Raw genomic sequence first — 22,538 nt, 5'->3', positions numbered from 1 at the left:
GTTATGATCTGCTTCTTCCTCTTTTGTAAACTTTCTTTCAACTCATTCAAATCTTCCAGCCTACAACCTAACTTCCCTACAAATTCTGCTATCGTGTCTTCTCTCACCGAGTCCTCCACCCCTACCCTTCCTACAGAATCCCCTCCATCTCTGTCCACCTGCCCTTCCTTCCTCTCCTTTGGTCCCACCTCTGTTCTTTCCTCTCCATCCTTCCTCCCTTTCATGTTACCTCCCTCCTTCCCTGCTCTCTCCCCGTAATCCTCTCCATCTCTACCCTCATTCCTTTCCCTCCTCTCCACTAACTCCTCCTCTCTTCCTTCCTCCCCTTCCCTCCTCCAGATTAGCTTCCCTTCCACTTCCTTAAACACTCTTTCAATGATTTCCCACACTTTTCCACTCCCATACCTTTCTTCCCGCACCTTCCCACATTCCTTCCTTCCCCTCTTCCCCTCCTCGGAGAGCCCGCCTGCTAGCTCGGCTGCATATTCATGGGCTACAGGACATGGAACGGAAACGGAATCTGGAACCAAAGACACAGGAGACACATTAGTAGCACAAACTGAAATCACATGGTTACCTGGGACTGATGGACAAGCTAGAAAAAAATTGCTCCCGGCCTCCCTCTCTTGTTCCATAGGTTGGTAAACATTTATCTCCCTGAGTTGGTTGGGAAGTACTTCTGTCCTTTGGTCAACCTGGTGATCTTTCCACTCTACCCCTGGTTCACCCTTAGATGGCGTGTTCCTGCTCTGCTTCTGGTTCTCCCGGTTTGCCCCTTCTGATAATCCTTGCACACTCTGTAGTCTTGGGAATGAGATAAGACGATTGCAATCTTCACCCTGAAATAAGCTTGCAATATTTCACCCATCCATGTCACCTCCAACACAACTACCTTCGTCGTTTACACTGCCCACGCTAGTGCCATCAACAGAAAGGTCCTCCGGTTCATCATCGCCTTCACTGCCTTGCACCCAGCCTTCAATCTTCTCTTTTAAATCTTCAGTTCTTCCCCTAGCGAAACTTGGCTTCGGCCTCTCTGAGGAGCGTCACAAGGGGCTAAGCTCCTTCAGACTTCGTCGGGAAACCCACTGTAAAGCCCACTTCTTCTCTGGTTTCCGGCACTGCGCGCATTCCCCCCTGTCTCGCGACTGGGGACGATGATAGATCGTTAACATTGTCCATCTTAGTCGAAACCCCAGTCATGTGGTTCATTAAAGGCTCACGCGCCTTTTTAACAAACTGGGTCAGGCACGTTGACCTGTTTGGGCCTTTAATAACACCACTAACAGTCCGCATGGGCTTTTGCTTTGGCCCATTCTTAAACACCCGCGAGCTCACGTGACTTTTAAGAAGGTCATGCACATCCAACCCCGGGCTCGGTTTGGTTTTATCAGGTCTGGTTCGGTTCTTCCTTGGACCAACCCCTTTTCCTTGTTCAAAAAAGTCAGATTGGCGCCGGTTACAACCTGTGCAAAGGACCTGCCACCCTCCAGACTATTCACTGCTTCCACACGCGAAAATCCCACCCCCTGAATGCTACCCTTTTGTTTCTACAGCATTTGTTTTTCCATTTTAGTGAAAGTGCTTTTCTTGTTTGAATCCTCCAACCCTTTCTTGCCACGCAGTTCTTCTTCAACCTTCTCATCTCCCTCCCTACGAGCCTCTTTCCAGAGCACCGATTCAATGGATGAAGCCAGCCACACTGAGTAGCATTGACCTTCAACTAGCGCCTCTATCTTCCGAGGAATCTCCTCAGGTTTTACTCCATTCGATAAAATGGAAGCTGAACAAAGGTCTCCCCAAAAGGCACCTCCTAGTGATCCTCCACACATCAAAGCAATGGCTTCAGCAGTTTCTTGCTTCCACAAGTGAAAGGGAAGACCTAAGAGACGCACCAGCACTCCATCTTCAACAAAGAAATCTTTGGAGTTTGATCCCGGACACCATCTTGATACTGTGAAGTTTCCAAGTTTAGCTTGGATATTTAAAGCCTCAACTTCTACTCTATTCTCAAGCAGATCCAGCAAAGCCTTGTCCTTCTCAAAAGGTGTTAAAATAAATGTGCTCTTCAACTTTAAACTTGCTGTTAACAGATATGCAACTTTCCTCCAGTCTAGAATGTGAGCTGAAGCTTTAACTATCAGTTTACTTTCCCAATCACTTCTCTGTATGTTTACTCCCATTCTGTATTTACCTGCCCCAGCTATCACTAAAAGAGTCTCTTGCTTATTATTGCTCACCACACTATTAGAACTGCTTATCTTCCTTTTTACTATTACTTCTCTTTTAGCACCCAAGTGTTGCAGCAGTTCACATAAGGCGCCATGAACTGCCTTCCAGCCCTGACTCTTCCTTCCTTCTGGGAAGCAGACCATCTGCTTTCTACCCTTGCCAAAAAATTCTGTCAAAGAAATAAAATAACCTTTAAGGTTTCTCTTACACTCTACAACAAACCTTCTTCCAGTTTCTGAGAGAAGCTCTTTCCAACTATTTTGTTTGCCTTTGTTACTTGTACCTTCCACAAACTCCTTGAACCCTTCAATTACCCCCAAACCTTCTAACAGCACCATCCCTCTCTTTGCTTCCCTGATTTTCAAGCTCAGCTGACCATTTAATCTCAGTTCCTCAAATAGGAGCTCCTTAGATTCAATCTTCAAAGCTTTTTTCCAACGACCTACCTCCACAAATTCTCCCATCTTCCCATATATATACACAAATTATTAACAAAAATACCACCAAACAGCAAGAATGAAGGAAATGTGGAGCAACAAATGTATCCCAACAAATTATAAAAGAGAAGAAATAGAATTTAAGCTTCCCAGATGCATCTGTTGCAAATATCAGTGTCAACCAAGACTGAAGAGTGTTAATGCAATACTCTGAGCCTCTCTTTCTTTATATCCCCCCAAAGAGATTGAAAGATCAGCATTACCTAATCAGATGGTTCACTTGGTTTGGGTCCCACTTCATGTCTCACAAGATAGGCCTTACAGAAGCACCTATATTTTTATCAGTAATTTCGAGGAATAAGTAGATATAAAAAGTAAACCACTACTCTCCAGTGGCCCTGGGAGAGTTAGACAGAACATATTACGCAGCCATCGGTTGACACTTTCACACAGTAAAATGTAAACAGTTACATATTAGCACATGATCCTCGCATTCCCCATTCTCAATCAGTCTTGACTCCCATCTTGGCTAAGTATCTGCTAAATTGTTGGCAGACCTGGAGTTACATCCAAACTAGCAACTCATACTGGATATTAGAGAAGATATTAAGTTAGATCTTCTCTAATCAAATATCTTAGGCCTCAAGGCCCCTTTTAGATTGCAGACAACATATACCTACCCGACAGTGACCTTCAATCCATAATTTTCAAGGCTCTGAGGTGAGGCTAGGTGATAGGGGGCATCTTGTTGCCTAGTCGCCTAGATGATGGGATTTTTTTTAATAAAAACCATGAATCCTAGGATTTTTTTATCAATATCGAGTGAACTTTATTAGAAGACTAAGCCAATTACAAGGAAAAAAGAGGGATAACCTCTTTTATCTCTCCCCCAGAAAAAAACAAACAAAGCCAATACAACATAAGAAACTATTTCAATTGAACCCAGAAAATAGAGGCTCTATTCATCCCTTGCTTTGCTATCCCATCAGCGAAGAAGTTGGCACTTCTTCTGACCCAAGACACCTTGAATTCAATATCTTTTGTTAGAAAACTAAGCTAATCCCAGGGTAATTCCCTAGGTTCCATAGCAAGCAGCAACCATCTTTCATTATTAATTGTCTATAATCTTCATAAAAAATGTATAAACTTCATTTGAAACATAGAAATTCAACATATTCATAAAAAAGCAGAAGAAAGAAAAAAAATTTCAGAAAATAGAGCGGCTGAGCCTCTAATTTTTACCTGGGAAAAGAAGAAAAGAAAAGAAAAGAAGAGATGAAAGAAGAAGACAATCAATACGTGCTGATTGGACAAAATTTTGAGTTCTTCCATGCTTATTAGTTTAGGTATTGAAGTCTTCGAGGGTTTAAGACAGTATATATCCTGATTGAACCCTAACAAATAAGAAAAATAATAAAAAGAAACTAATATTTTAACTCAAACTGAATATTTTAGTTTAATAATGTATGTTTTATTACTATAAAACAGCACTGTGTAGAAAATATCTTGGCGATTAAGTGAAGCAACCCTCCATTAGTGCCTTATCACCTTACGCTACCTTGATATTACCTGATTGTCATAGTTATGTAGTATATCCTAGAGGCAGTATCTATTTTATATGGTGGTGGGTTGTTCATGTATCATTTGGTGTAGAAATAGCAAACATGCCTTGGGTTATTTAGTTTTTCATTTGATTGATAGTAACATGTTTGTGTCTTATTGGATGGTTAACAAAAAAAATTGTTGTGACTAATGTGAACTCATGAAAACCAAATCACCTATGCACTCACTAGGTAATTTGGTTTATTCTTTGACTTATAGCATGTTTGGAATTTTTTTAGAGGCCACAAGAAAGCATTGTGATTATGTGAACTCATAACTCCACATGTTTGGCTACCTTCATATATCTTGATATTCCTAGTAAGGTAATGGATCCTAGAGGTAGTCTCCATTTTATTATATGATAGTGGGCAGTTCATGACTTCATGTATCACTTGGGGTAGCAACTAGGAACAACAAGCATGTACTCAATGGGTAATTTCGTCTTTCATTTGATTGATAGAATGTCTATGTTTGATTGGAGGGTTGCAAAGAAGTGTTGTGACCATGTGGACTAATCAAAACCAAGTCAACTAGGCATGCACTCACAAGGTGATTTGGTTTTAAATTTGATTATTAGTATGTCAATGTTTTATTGGAGTGTCACAAGAAAGAGGAGTCTTGAGGAAGTTAAGGAATGCTACAAACAAGGACCATCCTATGGCTGAAAACCTCAGAACTGTTTGTGGACTTTTCCTGTGATGACCCATTGGGCAGCAGTGGCATCAATAGCTTCAGAGAAATCCAGAGTACAAGCAAGGTGGACTCCTCCTCCAGAAGGGGTAATTAAGCTGAACTTTGATGGTAGCACTAGCAGTCAGGGTAACCCAGGGCCTTCAGGAATTGGTAGAATCTTGAGGGATAAGAACAGCAACATTATTTCCTTATTCTCAGGCCCAATGGAAGTTGGAGATTCAACAAGAGCTGAATTACTAGCAGCTGTACAAGGCTTACAGATTGCAAGCCAACTTGGAGTGGAAAATCTGGTAGTTGAAGGAGATTCCAAGGCCATAGTTAATTGGTTGCAGAATCCGGACACTGTCACTTGGGGCTACAGAGATCTTCTGAGGAAAGTAAAATGGATTACAAGAAGCATGACATTCAGTTTCCAATGGGTCAGCAGATCAGCTAATGCTTTGTCAGACTCTTTGGCTAAGCAAGGGGTTTCTCGGGTATCTTTGTATTGGGCTAATTTATGATTTCAGTGTTTGAGTCTATACTCATACCTTTTGGGGAGGTAGCATCCCGTGCCTCCTCAAAGGCTGTTTGCACTTCCCCTTTTTTTTTCTCTCTTTAATAAAACTGCCTAATCATTCGACAAAAAAAAGAAAGTTTTATGACCATGTGAACTCATTAAAATCAAATCACCTAGGCATGCACTCACTGGGTGATTTGGTTTTTCTTTTGATTGATAGCATGTTAGTGTTTTACTGGAAGTTTTATGACCATGTGTACACATCACAACACATGTTAGGCTACCTTGGCATTTCTTGATTGTCATAGTAAGGTAGTAGACCTTAGAGGTAGCCTCTACTTTTTCATATGTTATTGGGTTATTTTTGCATCATTTGAGGTAGGAAAAAGGCATGTATAGGGTTGTAAGAAAGTGTTGTGACCATGTCAACTCATCAAAACCAAATCACCTAAGCATGCACTCATTCAGCGATTTGGCGTTTTATCTTATTGATAGCATGCTTGTGTTTCATTGGAGGGTCACATGAAAGTGTTGTGGTCATGTGAGCTCATCGTTCAACATGTTAGGCTACTCTAGTATTTCTAAATTGTCATAGTAAGGTAATAGACCCTAGAGACAATCTCTATTTTTTTCATATGTATAGGGATGCTATCGCGTCATTTGGGGCAGCAATAAGGTGCATTCACCGGATAATTTGGTTTTTTGTTTGATTAATGGCATGCTTGTGTTTTATTAAAGGGTTGCAAGTAAGTGTTGGGACCATGTTATCGAAACCAAATCACCCAAGCAAACACTTACTGGGTGATTTGGTTTTTCATTTGGTTGATAGCACATCGTGTTATTGGAGGAACAACCTAAAGTGTTGTGACCGTGTGAACTTGTTGACCCACGTATTAAGCTATCATTCTATTTCCTGATTGTCAAAGTAAGGAGTGGACCCAAGAGGCATACTTTTCAAGGCAATGAAGCAAGGCTAGGCGATAGATGGGTACCTTATTGCCTCTCACCTAGGCAATGGCTTTTTTTGAAATAAAAACCATGAATCCTTGGACAATTTCCTAAGTTCCATAGCAATCAGTAACCATCTTTCACTATTAATTGTTTATAATCCCCATAAAAATGTATAAACTTCATTTAAACATAGAAAATCAACATATTCATGAAAAAATGGAAGAAAATAATCAATTCCCTAGGTTCCATAGCAATCAGTAATCATCTTTCACTATTAATTGTTTATAATCTCCATAAAAATGTATAAAATTCATTTAAACATAGAAAATCAACATATTCATGAAAAAATGGAAGAAAATAATAAATATGTGTTGATATTACAAAATTTTGAGTTCTTCCATACTTATTAATTGAAGTTTTGAAATCTTTGAGGGTTCAAGACACTATACATGTTGATTGAACCCTAACAAATAAGAAAAATAATAAAAAGAAACTAGTATTTTAACTCAAAATGAATTTTTGAGAAAAAGGATAACTTTTATTACAAAAGAAAGGGGAAGGATGCACAAAAAGCTTTAACAAGGCTATCTGCACACTATTAAGCTCCCAGAAAGGTCCTTTGGAGATTTGACATTTTCTTAAATGAAATCAAAGAGATCTCAGCAAGAGTTATTTATAGTTCAGCACAAGTCAAACCAAATAATTTAGTGTAATAAATGTTTGTTTTAATATTATAGTCTCAAAAAGTTAAGGGCACCCTATAAAAAATATCTTAGCGATTAAACAAGGTGACCCTCCATGAACACCTTATCACTTAGGCAGTGCCTTGACAACTATGACTACAGGTAGTCTCTTCTTTCATATGATAGTAGGTTTTTCTTGTATCATTTGGGGTAACAACAGCTGACATGCGCTAAAAGGGTGGTTTGGTTTTTCATTTGATTGGTAGCATGTTTGTGTTTGATTAGTGAGTCACAAGAAAGTGTTGTGATTATGTGAAATCATCACTCTACATGTTAAGCTACCTTAGTATTTATTTTTTTTTTTTTTTTTTTTTGAGAAAGGGTAATGTAATTTTATTGATAGAAAATACTAGTACAAAGGCCCCCCAACTAAACACCTTAGAAGGGGAAACAGCCCAAACATAGCAAAATTACAGATGCCATAGGCTCCTAGAATTCAGCCTAGCCCCCAACTGAGCAGCCTGAATTCCCTTCGAAGCCGAGACCCAAGAAATCAGCTTTCCAAAAGAAATAGATATCAGGTCTTCCGGATCCTTATAGATATTCTGAAATAGTCTTTTGTTCCTTTCTGCCCAAATGGTACTGATAACTGCAGCCAGAATGGACATCCACACTACTGAAGCAAGCTTTGACAATCCCTGTAATCCCCAGCTCCACATCATCTCCTTCACCGAAGCTGGCATTGACCAGGCAAGACCCACCGAACCAAGAAAGTGATTCCAAATTCTAGCAGATATTGAGCAGTGCAGAAACAGATAGCTGCTATCTTCCACTCCTTGACCACATAACACACCCCTCTGATCCTGAATATGAACCCCTCTCTTACATAGGTGGGCTTTAGTTAAACACCTGTCTAGAACTGCAGCCCACACTAGAGCATTGATTTTTGAGGGAAAGGTTGGATTCCAGATTCTGGAAGCAGGCGTATCTTCTGAAGTACTCATTGTCAAGTGAGTGGCAAATGACTTGACTAAGATGAGGCCATCTGTACTCCAAGTCCAGGACCAGCTGTCTTCTTTGAGCAGATTTAGGGGTTGAAGGGAGAAAAGATCGAGTAGATCAGCCAGGACAGGAATTTCCAAATCCTTAAAATTCCTTCTGAAAGAAGGGCACCAGACTACTGAGTTCCCCACCACCTCATAACATTCAGTAATCACTGCATCTTGATGGTCTGCTAACTGGAATAGATGTGGGAATAACTCTGAAAGAGTGTTTCCACACCAGGGATCTTTCCAGAAGGACAGACTGTCACCCTTCCCTAGGTTGGGGCTTAAACCTCTACTGAAAATGGGAAGAGTATCCATTATTATCCTCCATACCAAACAGCCTAAGGATGGGGGAGAAGAAGTGGTGATCCAATCTCCTCTATCAGTGTTGTATTTTGTTGCCATTAACTTCCTCCACCAGTGGTTTCTTTCCAACCCGAACCTCCAGATCCATTTCCCAAGAAGAGCCTTATTAAAGGTCCCCATTCGCCTAATACCCAAACCTCCTTTACTTTTCGGAGAGTGCACCTTCTCCCAACTCACCAAGTGGATTTTCTTCCTATCTTCCTCCCAACCTTTCCATAAAAAGTCCCTTTGCAGCCTCTCAATTCTTTGGGCCACTTTGCTTGGAATTGGGAATAAGGAGAGATAAAATGCCGGCAAGTTGGATAAGGAGCTTTTTAACAGGGTAATTCTGCCCCCCAAGGACAAGTATTTAGCCTTCCAAGTTGCCAATTTCTTTTCTAGCCGCTCTAAGACTGGTTCCCAGATCAATGCAGAAGTGCATTTTGCTCCTAGTGGGAGTCCCAGATACTTTGTTGGAAGGAACCCCACCTGACAAGCTAATCTCTCTGCCAAGTCCTCTGCATTTTCCACTTTTCCCATTGAGATCAAACAGCTTTTACTCCAATTAACTTTCAGTCCTGTCACCAGCTTAGAATTCCCACTAATAGGTCCAAGTGTTCTTCATTAGCTTCCATAAAACATAAGGTGTCATCTGCAAATTGCAGTACCTGAACCTTCTCCCCTCTTGGCACCACCTCAAAGCCCTTCCACCACCCCCCTCCCCTGTTTTTTGAATGAAAATTGTAAGTATTTCCATCACACAAATGTACAAAAGAGGGGAGAGAGTCTCCCTGTCTGAGCCTAGAATTTTTAAAAGAGCCTACTGATTGGCCATTTAGGGTGACTGAAAACTTAGGAGAGGTGACACAAACTTTTATCCAGTTCCTCCAAGTCTGCCCAAAATTCATTTTATCCAACACGCAGTCCAAACATCTCCAATTGAGATTGTCATAGGCCTTTTCGAGGTCAAGTTTGCAAAGCAGGCCCGGATTTCCCTCCCTTAACCTTGAATCAGTTAATTCATTGGCTACCAAGACACTATCCATCATTTGACGACCGGGGATAAACACAAACTGATTTTGAGAGATCTGACTCGGCAGCACCTTTTTCAACCTCTCTGCCAAAACCTTGGCCACATTCTTATAGAAGCTGTTCAGGAGGCTAATAGGTCTGAAATCCTTCAAGTTTGTAGCTGCTTCAACTTTCGGGGTTAAAGAGATGAATGTGGCATTTAGGCTTCTTTCCAATGAGGCATTCCTATGGAATTCCTGGAAAACCTGCATCACATCTAATTTCACCACTTCCCAACAGCTTTTGTAAAATAAATTGGTAAGCCCGTCCAGACCCGGGGACTTCTCTGGATCTAGATTCTTTATCACCTGCCAAACTTCCTCTTCTGAAAAAGGAGCTTCCAAGCATCTTTGTTGGTCCTCAGAAATTCTTCTGAAATTAACTCCCTCTAGCAGAGGTCTTTTTTTCCAATCTTCCTTAAAGAGTCTCACGAAGAAATTTATAACCATTCTTTCCTTGTCTCTCCAAGATTCCCCAACCTCCCCTTCCAGTTCCAGCTTTTCTATTCTATTTATTATATTTCTAGCCCTTACCATTTTGTGAAAAAAGCTAGAATTTCTATCCCCAGCCTTGAGCCATTTCACCTTTGCTCTTTGTCTCCATTTCAGTTCATCCTTATATGCTAGTTTATCTAGGAGCAGCTTTGCTGACAATCTTCTTTTCTTTTCTTCCTCTGAGATGGGGCCTCTTTCCTCTGCTGAATCTATCTCTTTGATTTCCTCAAGACACCTCCTCTTTTCTTTTTCAGATTTGTTCCAATTTTCTGCCTTCCAAGATTTCAAAGACTCCTTAATTGCACCCAATTTTTTTGCTAAAATGTAAGAGCCTGTTCCAACCACCTGAGTTTCAGACCAAGTATTTTTTCAAAACAGTACAGTCTTCTTCAAACCAAGCATGTTTCAATTTAAAGCTAGAATTCCTTTGGACTTGCCCATCACAAAACAAGTTGAAGAGGGGAATGGTCTGAAATTGGCCTTGGCAAAGCCTGCTATTTCAGGTTTTGGAATAGGTCTTCCCACCCCGGGGACACCAAAAATCTATCAAGTTTTACTAGGACCGGATTCTCTTGGTTGTTTGTCCAAGTAAATTGGGCCCCAATTAGTAAAAGATCTATCAGTTCAAATTGATTTACAAAATTTGCAAATCGCCTTCTGTCTCTAGCTCCGTTTCAACCCCCATTTCTGTCTTCCAAAAATCTAGTTACATTGAAGTCTCCCCCTACTACCTAAGGAATTGTGGAAGACCCTCTTGCTTCAGATAAATCCCCCCAAATTCTTTCCTTTTCTTCATTTAAAGTTGGGCCATAAACATTGGTAAATAAACCCCTCACTCCCCCCCCCTCCCACTCTAATTCAACTGAAATGGAGAAATCCCCAACATGGGAGTCAATCATCTTGCATTTCGATCTATCCCACATGGTAATTAAGCCTCCTGCACTTCCTCTAGATGGTTTGTAGATCCATCTAACTTCCCCTTCTCCCCAGATACTCCTGATTGTTTCAGCTTGCACCACTTCCAATTTGGATTCTTGCAAGAAAACCACCTCCGGCCTCCATCTCTTCAATAAGTCACACACCACCCTCCTTCTCCCTAACCCTAAACCCCTCACATTCCAAGACAAGATTTTTAACTCCATAAAGAAACTCGATAAGAACACCCCCCCCCCTTTTTGCCCCAGCCTTTCACTCTTCTCTACCCCTTCTTTCCCCCTCCCCTTACCTGACCCTCCCCTTTCCCCACCTTCTCATTCAAACCCCAATAGAGTCTTAGCATTTCCCTATTTTTCTTGAAAGAACTTCCCCCTTTTCTAGCGTTCAGTTTTTCTTTTTCTGCCTACAACCACTTCTCTATCCCCTCTAAATAGCTAACTGTCTCCTCCTCCAAGCCCTCTATCGACACCCCCAAAAACTTCCCCAGCCCCAACAACTTTGAAGTCACCCAGGCAGAAGTAGAGTTGACCTTCTTCCTTCACTCAATTTTCTCACCCCTCTCCCCCTCCGCAACCACCTCCTTTCCCCTTCTCTGTTCACCCTCTCGAATCAAAACGGAACTGCGTACCTGATAATTTGGGATTTTGGACGACGTATGTAATTATGGGGTAGCTTCCTCTCTAGCTTCAATTATGGCCAATGGGGTAACTTCTTCTGGCCAACGGGTTTCTTGCGCATCTCAGCTCCACATCGGCCTGCAATCGAGCACAATTATCCCTTTCTACAAGGAAAATCTTGTCTATCGAGGCTAACCAATTCGGACCCGGTGGTCAAGCACACTCACCCTCCCGAGTTCCCAGATGGGCTTGAGGAGAAACTAGATGGGTCCAAGTTTCTTTCGGGTTGCTTGGACCATTTGTGGTAGAGTAGTCCTCCCCACTAATTACCCTTGGTTTTCACCTGAACCACCCCCAAGGGTCTCTCTACCTATTGGCTTGCCAAATTCAGTGGTCCCCCCCTTTGTTGCTCTAGCATAGCTGGCATCCAATCCAATTCTTTTAAACATTCCAGAATAGTTTCTTCTAAGGCTTCTTTCGAAAAGCCCGCTCCTCCTTGGTCCTTGTTTAAAATTTGAACCTCCTTTTCCTGTTGTCCATTGATACTCGGTTCCATCACACGGTGGGGGAGGGATTTTTGACTTCTCGAGCCAACCCCCTTGGTTGACCCCGTAGCCTCCGACCCCGTCTCAGGTATGGATCTTGAAAGACCCCTCTCCCTTCCCTCTTTCTTCCTCTCCTCCGGTAACCGCCCTTGACTTCCGCTATCCTCCACCTCCTCCTCTAGAACTATTGTTCTACTTACCTCTAGCTCCAAATCTTCTCTAGCTCCTCCGGGAGGATTCAGTCTAGCATATACCCTGCTTAGTCTGCCCACCAATCAATCACCAACCGGTTTTGTCCTAACCTCCAAGGTCCATTGTACAACACCCATTCCGCCTCCTCCCTAGATGAGAAGATAAACAAGTATCGATCATCTATAAATTTTTTGATCCTCACCCCTGCAACCTCCCCCCAACTTCTTGCCACCCAAGATTCAATTTCTTCCACCCCCACCTTCCTCTCAAAGCAACCACTAAGCAGCCCTTCAGGAAACTCCTTCTAGCTTCCACTCCCCTTTCTTTCATTTCCAGAAATTGCCAATCCCCTCCCTTTGTATGATCGTCTCTCCAAACCCAGCCAAATCCCTACACCTACCGCACTTTTAAAGGAGAAGTTTCTTCTCAAGCCTGCCCCTTTCTTGTTCGGATTGTGCCAATTCTCCACCCCCCATCTACCTCCCTTTCTCCCCAGAAAACCCGAACCATCTCGGAACAACATCTTACGTGAATCGGACAATCAAAGCCATGTAAACAACTTGTGTGTTTGCCTTAGTATTACCTAATTGTCATAGTTAGGTTGCATATCCTTGAGGTAGTCTCTATTTTTTTCATGTGATAATGGGTTGTTCTTCTATCATTTGGTGTAACACTAGAAGACATGTCTTCACGGGGTTATTTGGATTTTCATTTGATTGTTAGCAGTATGTTTGTGTTCCATTGGATGGCTGAAGAAACTGTTGACCATGTGAACTCATCAAAACAAAATCACACAAGCATGCATTCACTAGGTGGTTTGGTTTATTCTTTGATCTGTAGCATGTCCACATTTTTTCAGAGGCCATAAGAAAATGTTATGATTATGTGAACTCATTGATCAACATATTAGACTCCCTTTGTATTTCTTGATATTCCTACTAAGGTAGTGGACCCCAGAAATAGTCTTCACTTTTCATATGATAATGGTTAGTTCATGTATCACTTGGAGTAGCAACAACATGCATGCACTCATTTGGTGATTTGGTATTTCAATTGATTGATAGAATGTCTATATTTTATTGAAGGGCTGCAAAAATTATGTTGTGACCATGTGGACTAATTGGAAACAAATCACCTAGGCATGCACTCACAAGGTGATTTGGTTTTAAATTTGATTGCTAGCATGTTCTTAGCTTATTGGAGGGTCAAAAGAAAGTGTTGTAACCACGTGAGTTCATTGAAATCAAATTACCCAAGCATGCACTCACTAGGTGATTTGGTTTTTCTTTTGATTGATAGCAAGTGTTGTATTGGAAGGCCATAGGAAAGTATTGTGACCATGTAAACACATCACAAAACATGTTAGGCTACCTTGGCATTTTTTGATTGTCATAGTAAGGAAGTAGACCTTAGAGGTAGCCTCTACTTTTTCATATGTTAGTAGGTTATTTTTTTGTATTATTTGGGGTAGGAAAAAGGCATGCACTCATTGGGTGATTTGATTTTTCATTTGATTGTTAGTATGTCTGTGTTTTATTGTAGGGTTGTAAGAAAGTGTTGTGACCATGTGAACTCATCAAAACCAAATCACCTAGGCATACACTCATCATTCATTAGGGATGTTGTGTCATCTGGGGTAACAATAGTAGAATGCACTCACTAGATAATTTGGGTTTTTGTTTGATTAATAGCATGAATGTGCTTTATCAAAGAGACGCAAGTGTTGTGACCATGTGAACACATTGAAACAAAATCACCTAGGCAAGCACTCACTAGGTGATTTGGTTTTTTATTTGGTTGATAGCATGCCATGTTTTATTGGAGGGTTAAAAAAATGTTGTGACCATGTGAACTCATTGCTCCACATATTTAGCTCTCTTTCCATTTCTTGATTGTCAAAGGGAGTGTATCCTAAGAGGCATACTTCGCACGTCATCAAGGCATGTGATGTTTTTTTCTTAATCAAACACATCAAGGCATCCTAGATGATGAGTTTTTTTTTTTGGGAATAAGAACCTTGAATCCTAGATTCCTAGGGTAGTTCCTTAGGTTCCATGCCAAGCAGCAACATCTTTTGCTATTAATTGTCTATAATTTTCATAAAAAATCTATAAGCTTCATTTGAAACATAGAAAATCAACATATTCATGAAAAAAACGAAAGAAAGAAAAGAAATTTTACAAAATAGAGGGGCTGAGCCTCTATTTTTGTCTCAAGAAAAGAAGATAAAGGGTGAAAGGAGATGATGATGATGATGAATGTGTGTTGACTGGATAAAATTTTGAGTTCTTCCATGCTTATTAGTTCAAGTTTTGAAGTCTTCAAGGGTTCAAGGCAGTATAGATGTTCATTGAATCCTAACAAATGGGAAAAATAATAAAAAGAAACTAGTATTAACTTAAACTGAATAATTTTGTTTAATAATGTGTATTTTATTATGACTAAAGGTTTAAATATCGATACAATAATGTTCTGTATTAGATGTATCTTATTGTATTATGAGGTTTTTGATACATCTGTTTAAAGTTGTTTTCAGGAAACCAATTCTTTTATTTATGAAATAATATAAAAACATCTATAAAATGAAAATTAAAAAAACTAAAAAAGAAAAAAACATGAAATGGTTTAAAATATTCATACAGCTGGGTGTATCAATACTTTACACCAGGATTATGATAATCTCGAAAGGTTGAGAATATAAAAGTATCCATGAGCACTGTGTAAAAAATATCTTAGCAATTAAGCAAGACAACCCTCCATGAGTGCTTTATCACCTAGGCAGCCTAGGCACCTTGACAACTATGATTCAATCACAATCCCATTCCATCCCATTCCAGCCCATTCTTATGCATTCACTTTCAAGGAGAGAAGAACAATAAAAGGAAATGTGAACGATGGATAAAGAGAATGGTGTATTAATACCAAGGAAGAGAACTCACTCGTGGTCAAAGAAATAAGACACAGCAACAATCATCTCTGATATTCCATCTTTGTCAATATCTGCTATGATCTATGGATAACAAGAAAAAATACTTGTCAACAACAAGATACTCATTTTTTTACTGATAAGGAAAGGATATCAATGGCCAAAATTATTTTTGGTGGTGCATGCAAGAACACATACTGTCTGCAAGCACACACACAACACACTACAGGCAAGAATACTTATCTAAAGATCCATACTTACTGGAGTACACAGGATATGTGAGTCCACATTAACATAATCCTCCATCCTGTCGTGTTTGTCTTCTGTCCACTCTTCATCTCCCCACATGGATTCATCAACATAATCATCATAGTCATAATTATACTCATCAGCTAGATCCTCGCTGTCACGGAATAACTCAAAAGATGAGTCAGCATCTGCTTCCAATGCTCCATCATTTTCCACAGTTGCCCCATGAACAGCCTTTTTAGTATCTTCAGATTCAGAACCACTCTCCTGCTTTTTCAAATCATTATCTTCAAGAAGTCGCCTCTTGGGGTTTGTTATGTTCTCTGCTTTGACAACTTCTGCTGTTGCAGTATCCTCGGATGAATTATTCATGCTAGTTGGCAGCTTAACACTTGCTTCTGCTTGACTAGAGTTTAGTTTCCCTTCATTTTCAGTGTTGGATACATTCACTGATGAACCCAGATGACCTTCTGGTGATGAAACCGAAGTGTTTAATCCAGACAAACTACTTCCATTTGTTTCTACAAAGAAAAGTGATGTTTACTGAAACAGTTAACTGCTGCTTCCTGAACATTACTCAATTTAACAGAATGAATTAAGTAAAGAATTTTCATTAAGCACTTTGTGCCCCAGTGGTGACTCCAACTTTCTCAGAGGTTGACATCTCTAACTGGTTGGTGCGACTCCAATCTAGAATTAGAGTTATAAGGCAAGACACCAAACACTCCAATTCAAGGCTATATGACTCGGCCAACTATTTTCTTCCCCTAAATCCTTCTCCATAGCCAACAATTCTTAGGTTTCATACCCTAGGCTACCACACACACAAACACACATTCATATGAATGTATCAAAGGGTGCATGATTACCTTTTTTTTCCTGGTAATATATCTCTATTTTTTATGAATAGGTTAGTAATGTATCTCTATTGCCCACCTAGTTGGTAGCCTAGGCGATAAACCTTCCAAAACATTTAGTAAGTGATGCTTTAACCAATCCTGAATTTCATTCATCATTGCCCCAAGAGAAATTGAGGAATGTACATTATTCATCAGGAAAATGGTGGATACATCATTGAGTCCATCTAAGGAGGAACAAAGATGATGAAAGGAAGATCACAAGGATGAACTCAGTGTCAGATTTTATAACAGATCTAACGGTTCACTACAGGCCAGGTGATATCTCATGAAGTGGGAATGATTTGGGCTTTCCTTGGCCAGGAGTGTTGTGTAGGCAGAGGGTATTTGTGTTGGGGCTCAGCCCTGCCAAAGCAAATTGTAGAGTATTGAGGAACTGACTAGGTCAGCCCTGGGGCTTTTGTTACATTTTTTTTGTCTTCTACTGTTTATACTTTCAAATAAATACTTTCTTTTCTCTCATTTTATCATTAATGAATTCTTCTTGAACTTGTTATCAATTAAAAGAAAAAGATTTGGGGCTTTCCTATAGCCCATAGAATGGAAGTTTATACTTGGACTGTGGCTTCAAGGAAGCTGCTAATGAAACAAGATAGAAAGAAGCAATTCCAAATCAGCCAACCATCATATTTTGTGTGGTAGAGGCTTGGTTTGTTTGCATTGCTTATTTGCATTGGTGCAAAAGCATGGGAGTGCAAATGCATTGAGAGTAAATTCTGGTTTACTTTCATTTCAGGTTTTACTTTGTTTTGCTTGTTTGCATTGAAAATGAAGTAAAGCCTGAAACAAAGTAAAGTAAAACCTAGAGCAAAAAAAACCAGAATTTGCACTACCATGTATTTGTACTAGTGAAATGAATTTGCACTGCAAACAAATGGAGCTGGAAGAGAAGAAATTGCACAACCATCTCTTCACCAACTGCAGAATGGCAAGAGACATTGGATTGTGGCTTCCAGGTCGCATGATAGATTAAGATAGACCATTAAGGGATGGATTTGGAAGGAAAGGAATAAAGAGTTTCGAAGTTAAGATAGACCTTGGATAACCTACAAAGAGAAGACCCTTTCTTTGTATCTCTCCTAACTGGTGCACTCTTTGCAGAGCTCATGGTGAGGATTGTTATCATTTATTTCTATCTTGTGATGTCGTTGCAAAGCATTGTGTCTGGCTTTTCTCTTTATTTGGGTTGGGTGTAGGTGGGAGATGCCAACAGAATTAAGCTTGTTGTTCAACTCATCTACCTTCTCATGGCCCCATAAAAGAAGAAGCATGTGGAGGTGTGCAAGAGCAGCTTTGATCTGGACAGTTTGGGAAGAAAGGAATAATAGGTTATTCCAAGAGAAGGAAAGGAGCAGCCAGGCCTTGAAGGGTTGCATCATGAATAGGGCGATACACTGGTTAAAGTCTATGGAACTGTTTCAGCCTTTCTCCTTTATTGATCTATGGAGGAACTGGACAGCAGTAGCAAGCTGCTCATCCATAAAGGACAGGGTTTCTACAAACTGGGCCCCTCCACCACAAGGTTTTCTAAAACTGAATTTTGATGGGAGCAGCCAGGGCAACCCAGGGCCCTCTGGATTGGGAGGAGTTCTGAGAAATGAGGCTGGAGAGGTCATCCTTCTTTACTCTGGCCCATTGAGAGTTGGGAATTCTGTTAGAGAAGAATTGTTAGCTGCCATACAAGGAATCCTTCTCGCAAAAGAATTGGGTGTGGAGCAGCTGTTGATTGAAGGGGACTCTAAGATAGTGGGGTGGCAAAATAATTCAAAGGAGGTTGCATGGATTTACAAGAACAAGCTAAGGAAGTATAAATGGCTGACAAAAAATGTCTGCTATGGTACAGTGGGTGGGAAGATCAATGAATGCCTTGCTGATATTTTGGCGAAGCAAGGGACAAATAGGGAAACACTGTTCTGGGACAAACTGTAATATTGTAGTAGCACTCTTGTACTCCTTGTTCAAATTTTATAGTTTTGTTATTTGGATTTCATGTGTTGGAGAGGCAGCATCTCATGTTTCCCTAAGGGCCTGTATTTTCCTCTTGATCTTAATGAAATGTGGTTTTATTTAATAAAAAAAAGAAGAGTTTCAAAGTTAAAGCTGGAAAAATAACAAATTTGAAGTATCTGCAGAGCTATCATACACTGTGTTGTACATTGATCATTAAAGACTTCAAGGACACAGAGGGTCAACAAAAGACAATGGGACAAGGACAATATTGTTCAACAATTTCATGATTTAGCTTTGTTATTTTCACCTAAGTTTGGGAATAATGTACTTTTTTGCAACTGTATGTCCCGCAGGAGTTCTGACACTGAAACTTTCTATCTTAAATCATTAGGAAGAAATAATTGAAGGTAACAAATGGATAAACTAAACCAGTATCACTAAACTCCACAAAAGGACAATATGTCTTTTGGTGAGTAGAAAAGGTTTCACAATTTGTTGAGGTAATTAGGATCCCATTGTATAGTAATTTGTTGTACATGTGTCATCTATATACTTGTGAGTTCCTCTATATTTTGGATAGCAATTATTAGCTTGATTTTGAACAAAAAGGTAAATGAAAAAAGAAAAGAAAAGAAAAGAAAAATAAGACACCAAAAATAGTAATACAAACTACAGACCACATATCAAAAATCATACAATCAGCCTCTCATGGAAATTATCTTGAAATAGAAGATTACTTACGAAGCATTGACTTCAAGCTAGCAGCCTCGGCCTCCTTAACAAGCAACTCATCATGGACATCTGGATGAGATCGATCGACTGGATCTGAATGCAAGCCTACATACCAATCTTTATGAACTTTTCGCCGAGGTACCTCCAGTTTATCTGACATCAAGTATCCTGACACCCTAAAATACAACAAAATAGGAACTAGTCCAAACCCAGGAAGCTTTGGAGTAAAAGTACACAGGAAATGAAGTTTAAAGAATTACCAGAATCATCTTAATAACTGATAATGAGATAATTACCTAAAAAAGAGGATTTCGCCATTGTAGGTGGCTAAAGCTATTTCTCTTACACCATCCTTGTCAATGTCAAATAGGAGAGGTGTGGAATGAACAGTAGACTGGTGAAAGGCAGGCCACCCTGTAAGATGCAATAAAGTAGAAAAGGATAAAAGAAGCAAATGCAGATTTCTAACCTCTGAACTGGAAATATTCTGCAGTAGTTTTAGTTACCATGACTAATTAGCGAATGTTCTCACTTCAACTCAGTACAATTGGCAGGAAATTTTCTGTAACTAAACCGTCTTCCAATTGAAAGATCAAAAAGTATACCTGGCATTTTATCTCCATCAGCACCCTCCAGTACTTCCAAGTAGTGGACAAAAGAAGGCACCACTATTTCAAGCTTCCCGTCACTGAAATTCAAAAAGATTGTAAGTACTTCCCATAGGTCTGATTCCAAGTATAAAGACCCATACAATGTGAATCTAGAAATAAAAATATGATAGTCCAGTACTCCAGTTTGTTACCAATCAAAGGAGACAAAGAAAAGCTGTCCATCAACTAAAAGCAGTGAAAATAAGAGGAAAAAAGGCACCACATTTGACACATTTATTGCATAAAAGTTGTATTTCAGTATCTTATATGAGTTAAAGAGAGTATTTACCTGTTGATATCTGCGATCAATGGCGTTGCATATATACTAGAACTGACCTCTGTCTGCCATCTTAGTTCTAAATTCCGAGGGCATCGAGTGTTCAACAGAGAATCTTCGTCTCTGCAAACGATCCAATAGCACCACAATATTTAGTAAGCACTTTGATACATCGTCAACATCACGATCATGACAGTCCAAAGGGCTTTCCTTATGTTACTAGGAAGCAATTGAAACACTTCAAGTATATTAAATAAAAAAAAAACACCCAATGAACTAAGCGTTGTCATTCGCAGTTCTAATTCCCTGTATATTACGTCTAAATTCAAACTTTGTGGTCGAAGAAAAAGGAAAGTTACTTGATTCCATTTTCTTAATTGAGCAAAAAAATAACCCTGAACCCAAAGAGAGACATAATGACTTACATGTTTGGATACCCAAGGGAATCGTCGGTAGCCTCTCTTGCGCGAAACTTATTTTTCTTCGCTTCATCCGGTTGCGATCTGGAGACGCCATATATGAGATTGAAAGATGCAAGAAGGAGGAAGTAGAGCAAAAAAACCGTCGTCGTCGGAGATTTCATCAGATCCTCGCCTGACCCGAGATTCAGCTCGGTCTCAGTAGATAAAAATCAGTTCAAGTAATTAATAGATAGTTAGCTAATCAAATGCGAGAGAAATCCTAGCCAGGGTATCGCGTAATTCGAGTGATAAACAATCCGAACAAAAACCCTAAACAGGGTTCAGGAGAAATCTGACTTTCTCGGCGACGACAGGGATGATCTTTGGTCGAGCCTTAGGACATGATTGAAACAGTTAAAAAATTGGAATACAGGGATCGGGATTGTCTTTTGGAAATGCCCCGCGGTTTCCGATACTTGGACGCCCTGTGGACCTAACCTACAAACACGATCAGATAATCCACGGGTTTCTCGTAGACTCGAACAAATGACTTGGGCCCAGAGAGCCCTGAATAAATAAGCCCAAGCCCAACCCCAGACCAAGGATTTTTTTTGGTTAATCAGCAATAACTTTCCCCTTTTCCCCTTTTACCCCCTTTTTTTCTCTCAAAGTGCTGTTGCGGGGAGTCGATGCTGGGACAAACCAGCTAACACACCAACGTGCCAGCCCTCGATTGGTATGGCGTGGGGATTGGGGAGCGGAATCAGTTAGCAACCCAGGGTCTCAACAGCCGGTCACAATTTAGTTTACCATGGTTTTTAAAACTGGACCGGCCTGAACGGTCGGACTGGAAAAACTGGGACTGATCACATGACCAATTCCATTTTCCCCCAAAACCGTTTTTTTCCCCAAAACTGTTGATTTTGGCCAGCAAACCGCTGAACCGCCCGGTTAATCGTTCAAATGGTTTTGACCGTTTTCCAATTTTTTTGGATTTTTTTATTTTTTTATCAGAACGGGCCAATCGGGTTGAACGGGACCGTTCAAACCGATAACCAAACCCTTGGCTAGTTCGATCACCGGTTCATTTTTAAAAACCATGAAGTTTAAAGCAGTGCATTGGAAACATCTCCCTTATCCTTAGTGGAGAGAGATTCCCAATATACAGTTGCAATGGCTCTTGGGACCCTTTTTTTTTTATTTTTTTGAAAGACTATACAACGAGGTAGCCCATCCCCCAACTCAAGTGCAAGGGAAGATTCTATCCCAAGTTTCCAAAAGGAGATCTTACCAACCAACTGGTTGGCATCTTACAAAAGTTGGGGTGCAACATGAGGATTTCTTAGGAGGTCACCCATCGTAGTACAATTCTCACTCAAGCACATTTAACTTCAGAGTTCTGATAAGATCCAGTACATTAGTGTTGGTATGATTACACCCTTGTTGGGATTAGATCTGAACTCATCATCAATATAGGTGGTGTTTGGTATCAAGGTGTTGTGAAACTGTTGTCATTTCCTTTAGTAACACATAAATAAGCGATTATGCAGGACTCTTGTTTATGAGATCGACTTCCATTAGGGAAAATTTGTGCCCACACCATTCTAACAGCCTTTCGCAACCTTGCATTGAGAATATCTCTCCATGAAATAAAGCACACAAGTACGGAGATATTCTCAATGCAAGGCAGTAAAAGCTGCTTGAATGAACTTTGCCCTAAATAAAGTCGAACTCCTTGTTTACTAGGTTGATTAAGTACAAATGTTTTGTATCTTTTATCTTTGGTTATGTAAAACTCACTTTTAAAGGAAATATCATTTTGACACTTTGTTGCATTTTTCAATTTAGGATGCATGAATGGAAGGGACACACAATACCATAATACCAAACAATCAAACATTGCCTATATCTGTTTTTGTGGGCAATTTTGGGCCATTCTATATGAGCAGCTGGGCTTTAGGGCTGGGACCTGTATAACTCTCCATCCATATATTTTACTTTCCACTATTGATTAATTCTTTGTGAGATGTTTTCTTGAAAATTATCTTGTGATCCTAATTTTTTTTATTATTATTATTAAAGTTGTTTTAGGT

At 40.0% G+C, this 22,538-nt stretch overlaps 1 protein-coding gene and 1 pseudogene across 1 annotated transcript in view; both read right to left on the bottom strand.

The window, feature by feature from the left end:
- Positions 1–20,988, bottom strand: part of DEX1 (defective in exine formation protein (DEX1)) — a 32,496-nt gene extending 11,508 nt beyond the window's left edge. The window contains exons 1-7 of the mRNA XM_010264453.3: positions 20,470–20,988; positions 20,057–20,167; positions 19,723–19,805; positions 19,414–19,531; positions 19,127–19,293; positions 15,531–16,039; positions 15,283–15,353 (exon numbers count right to left, since the gene is read on the bottom strand). Coding sequence (XP_010262755.1) covers positions 15,283–15,353; positions 15,531–16,039; positions 19,127–19,293; positions 19,414–19,531; positions 19,723–19,805; positions 20,057–20,167; positions 20,470–20,627 — 1,217 coding nt within the window. The 5' untranslated portion in view covers positions 20,628–20,988. The remainder of the gene's footprint in view (positions 1–15,282; positions 15,354–15,530; positions 16,040–19,126; positions 19,294–19,413; positions 19,532–19,722; positions 19,806–20,056; positions 20,168–20,469) is intronic.
- A 778-nt stretch (positions 20,989–21,766) lies between these two features.
- Positions 21,767–21,885, bottom strand: LOC148802220 (5S ribosomal RNA; annotated as a pseudogene).
- Between the last annotated feature and the right edge of the window lie 653 nt (positions 21,886–22,538).

Source organism: Nelumbo nucifera, chromosome 2 (assembly GCF_055504915.1).
Source record: "Nelumbo nucifera cultivar China Antique chromosome 2, China Antique-T2T, whole genome shotgun sequence".
Taxonomy (NCBI): domain Eukaryota; kingdom Viridiplantae; phylum Streptophyta; class Magnoliopsida; order Proteales; family Nelumbonaceae; genus Nelumbo; species Nelumbo nucifera.
Note: the sequence above shows the minus strand (reverse complement) of the source record. Positions and strands in the feature narration are given on the sequence as shown.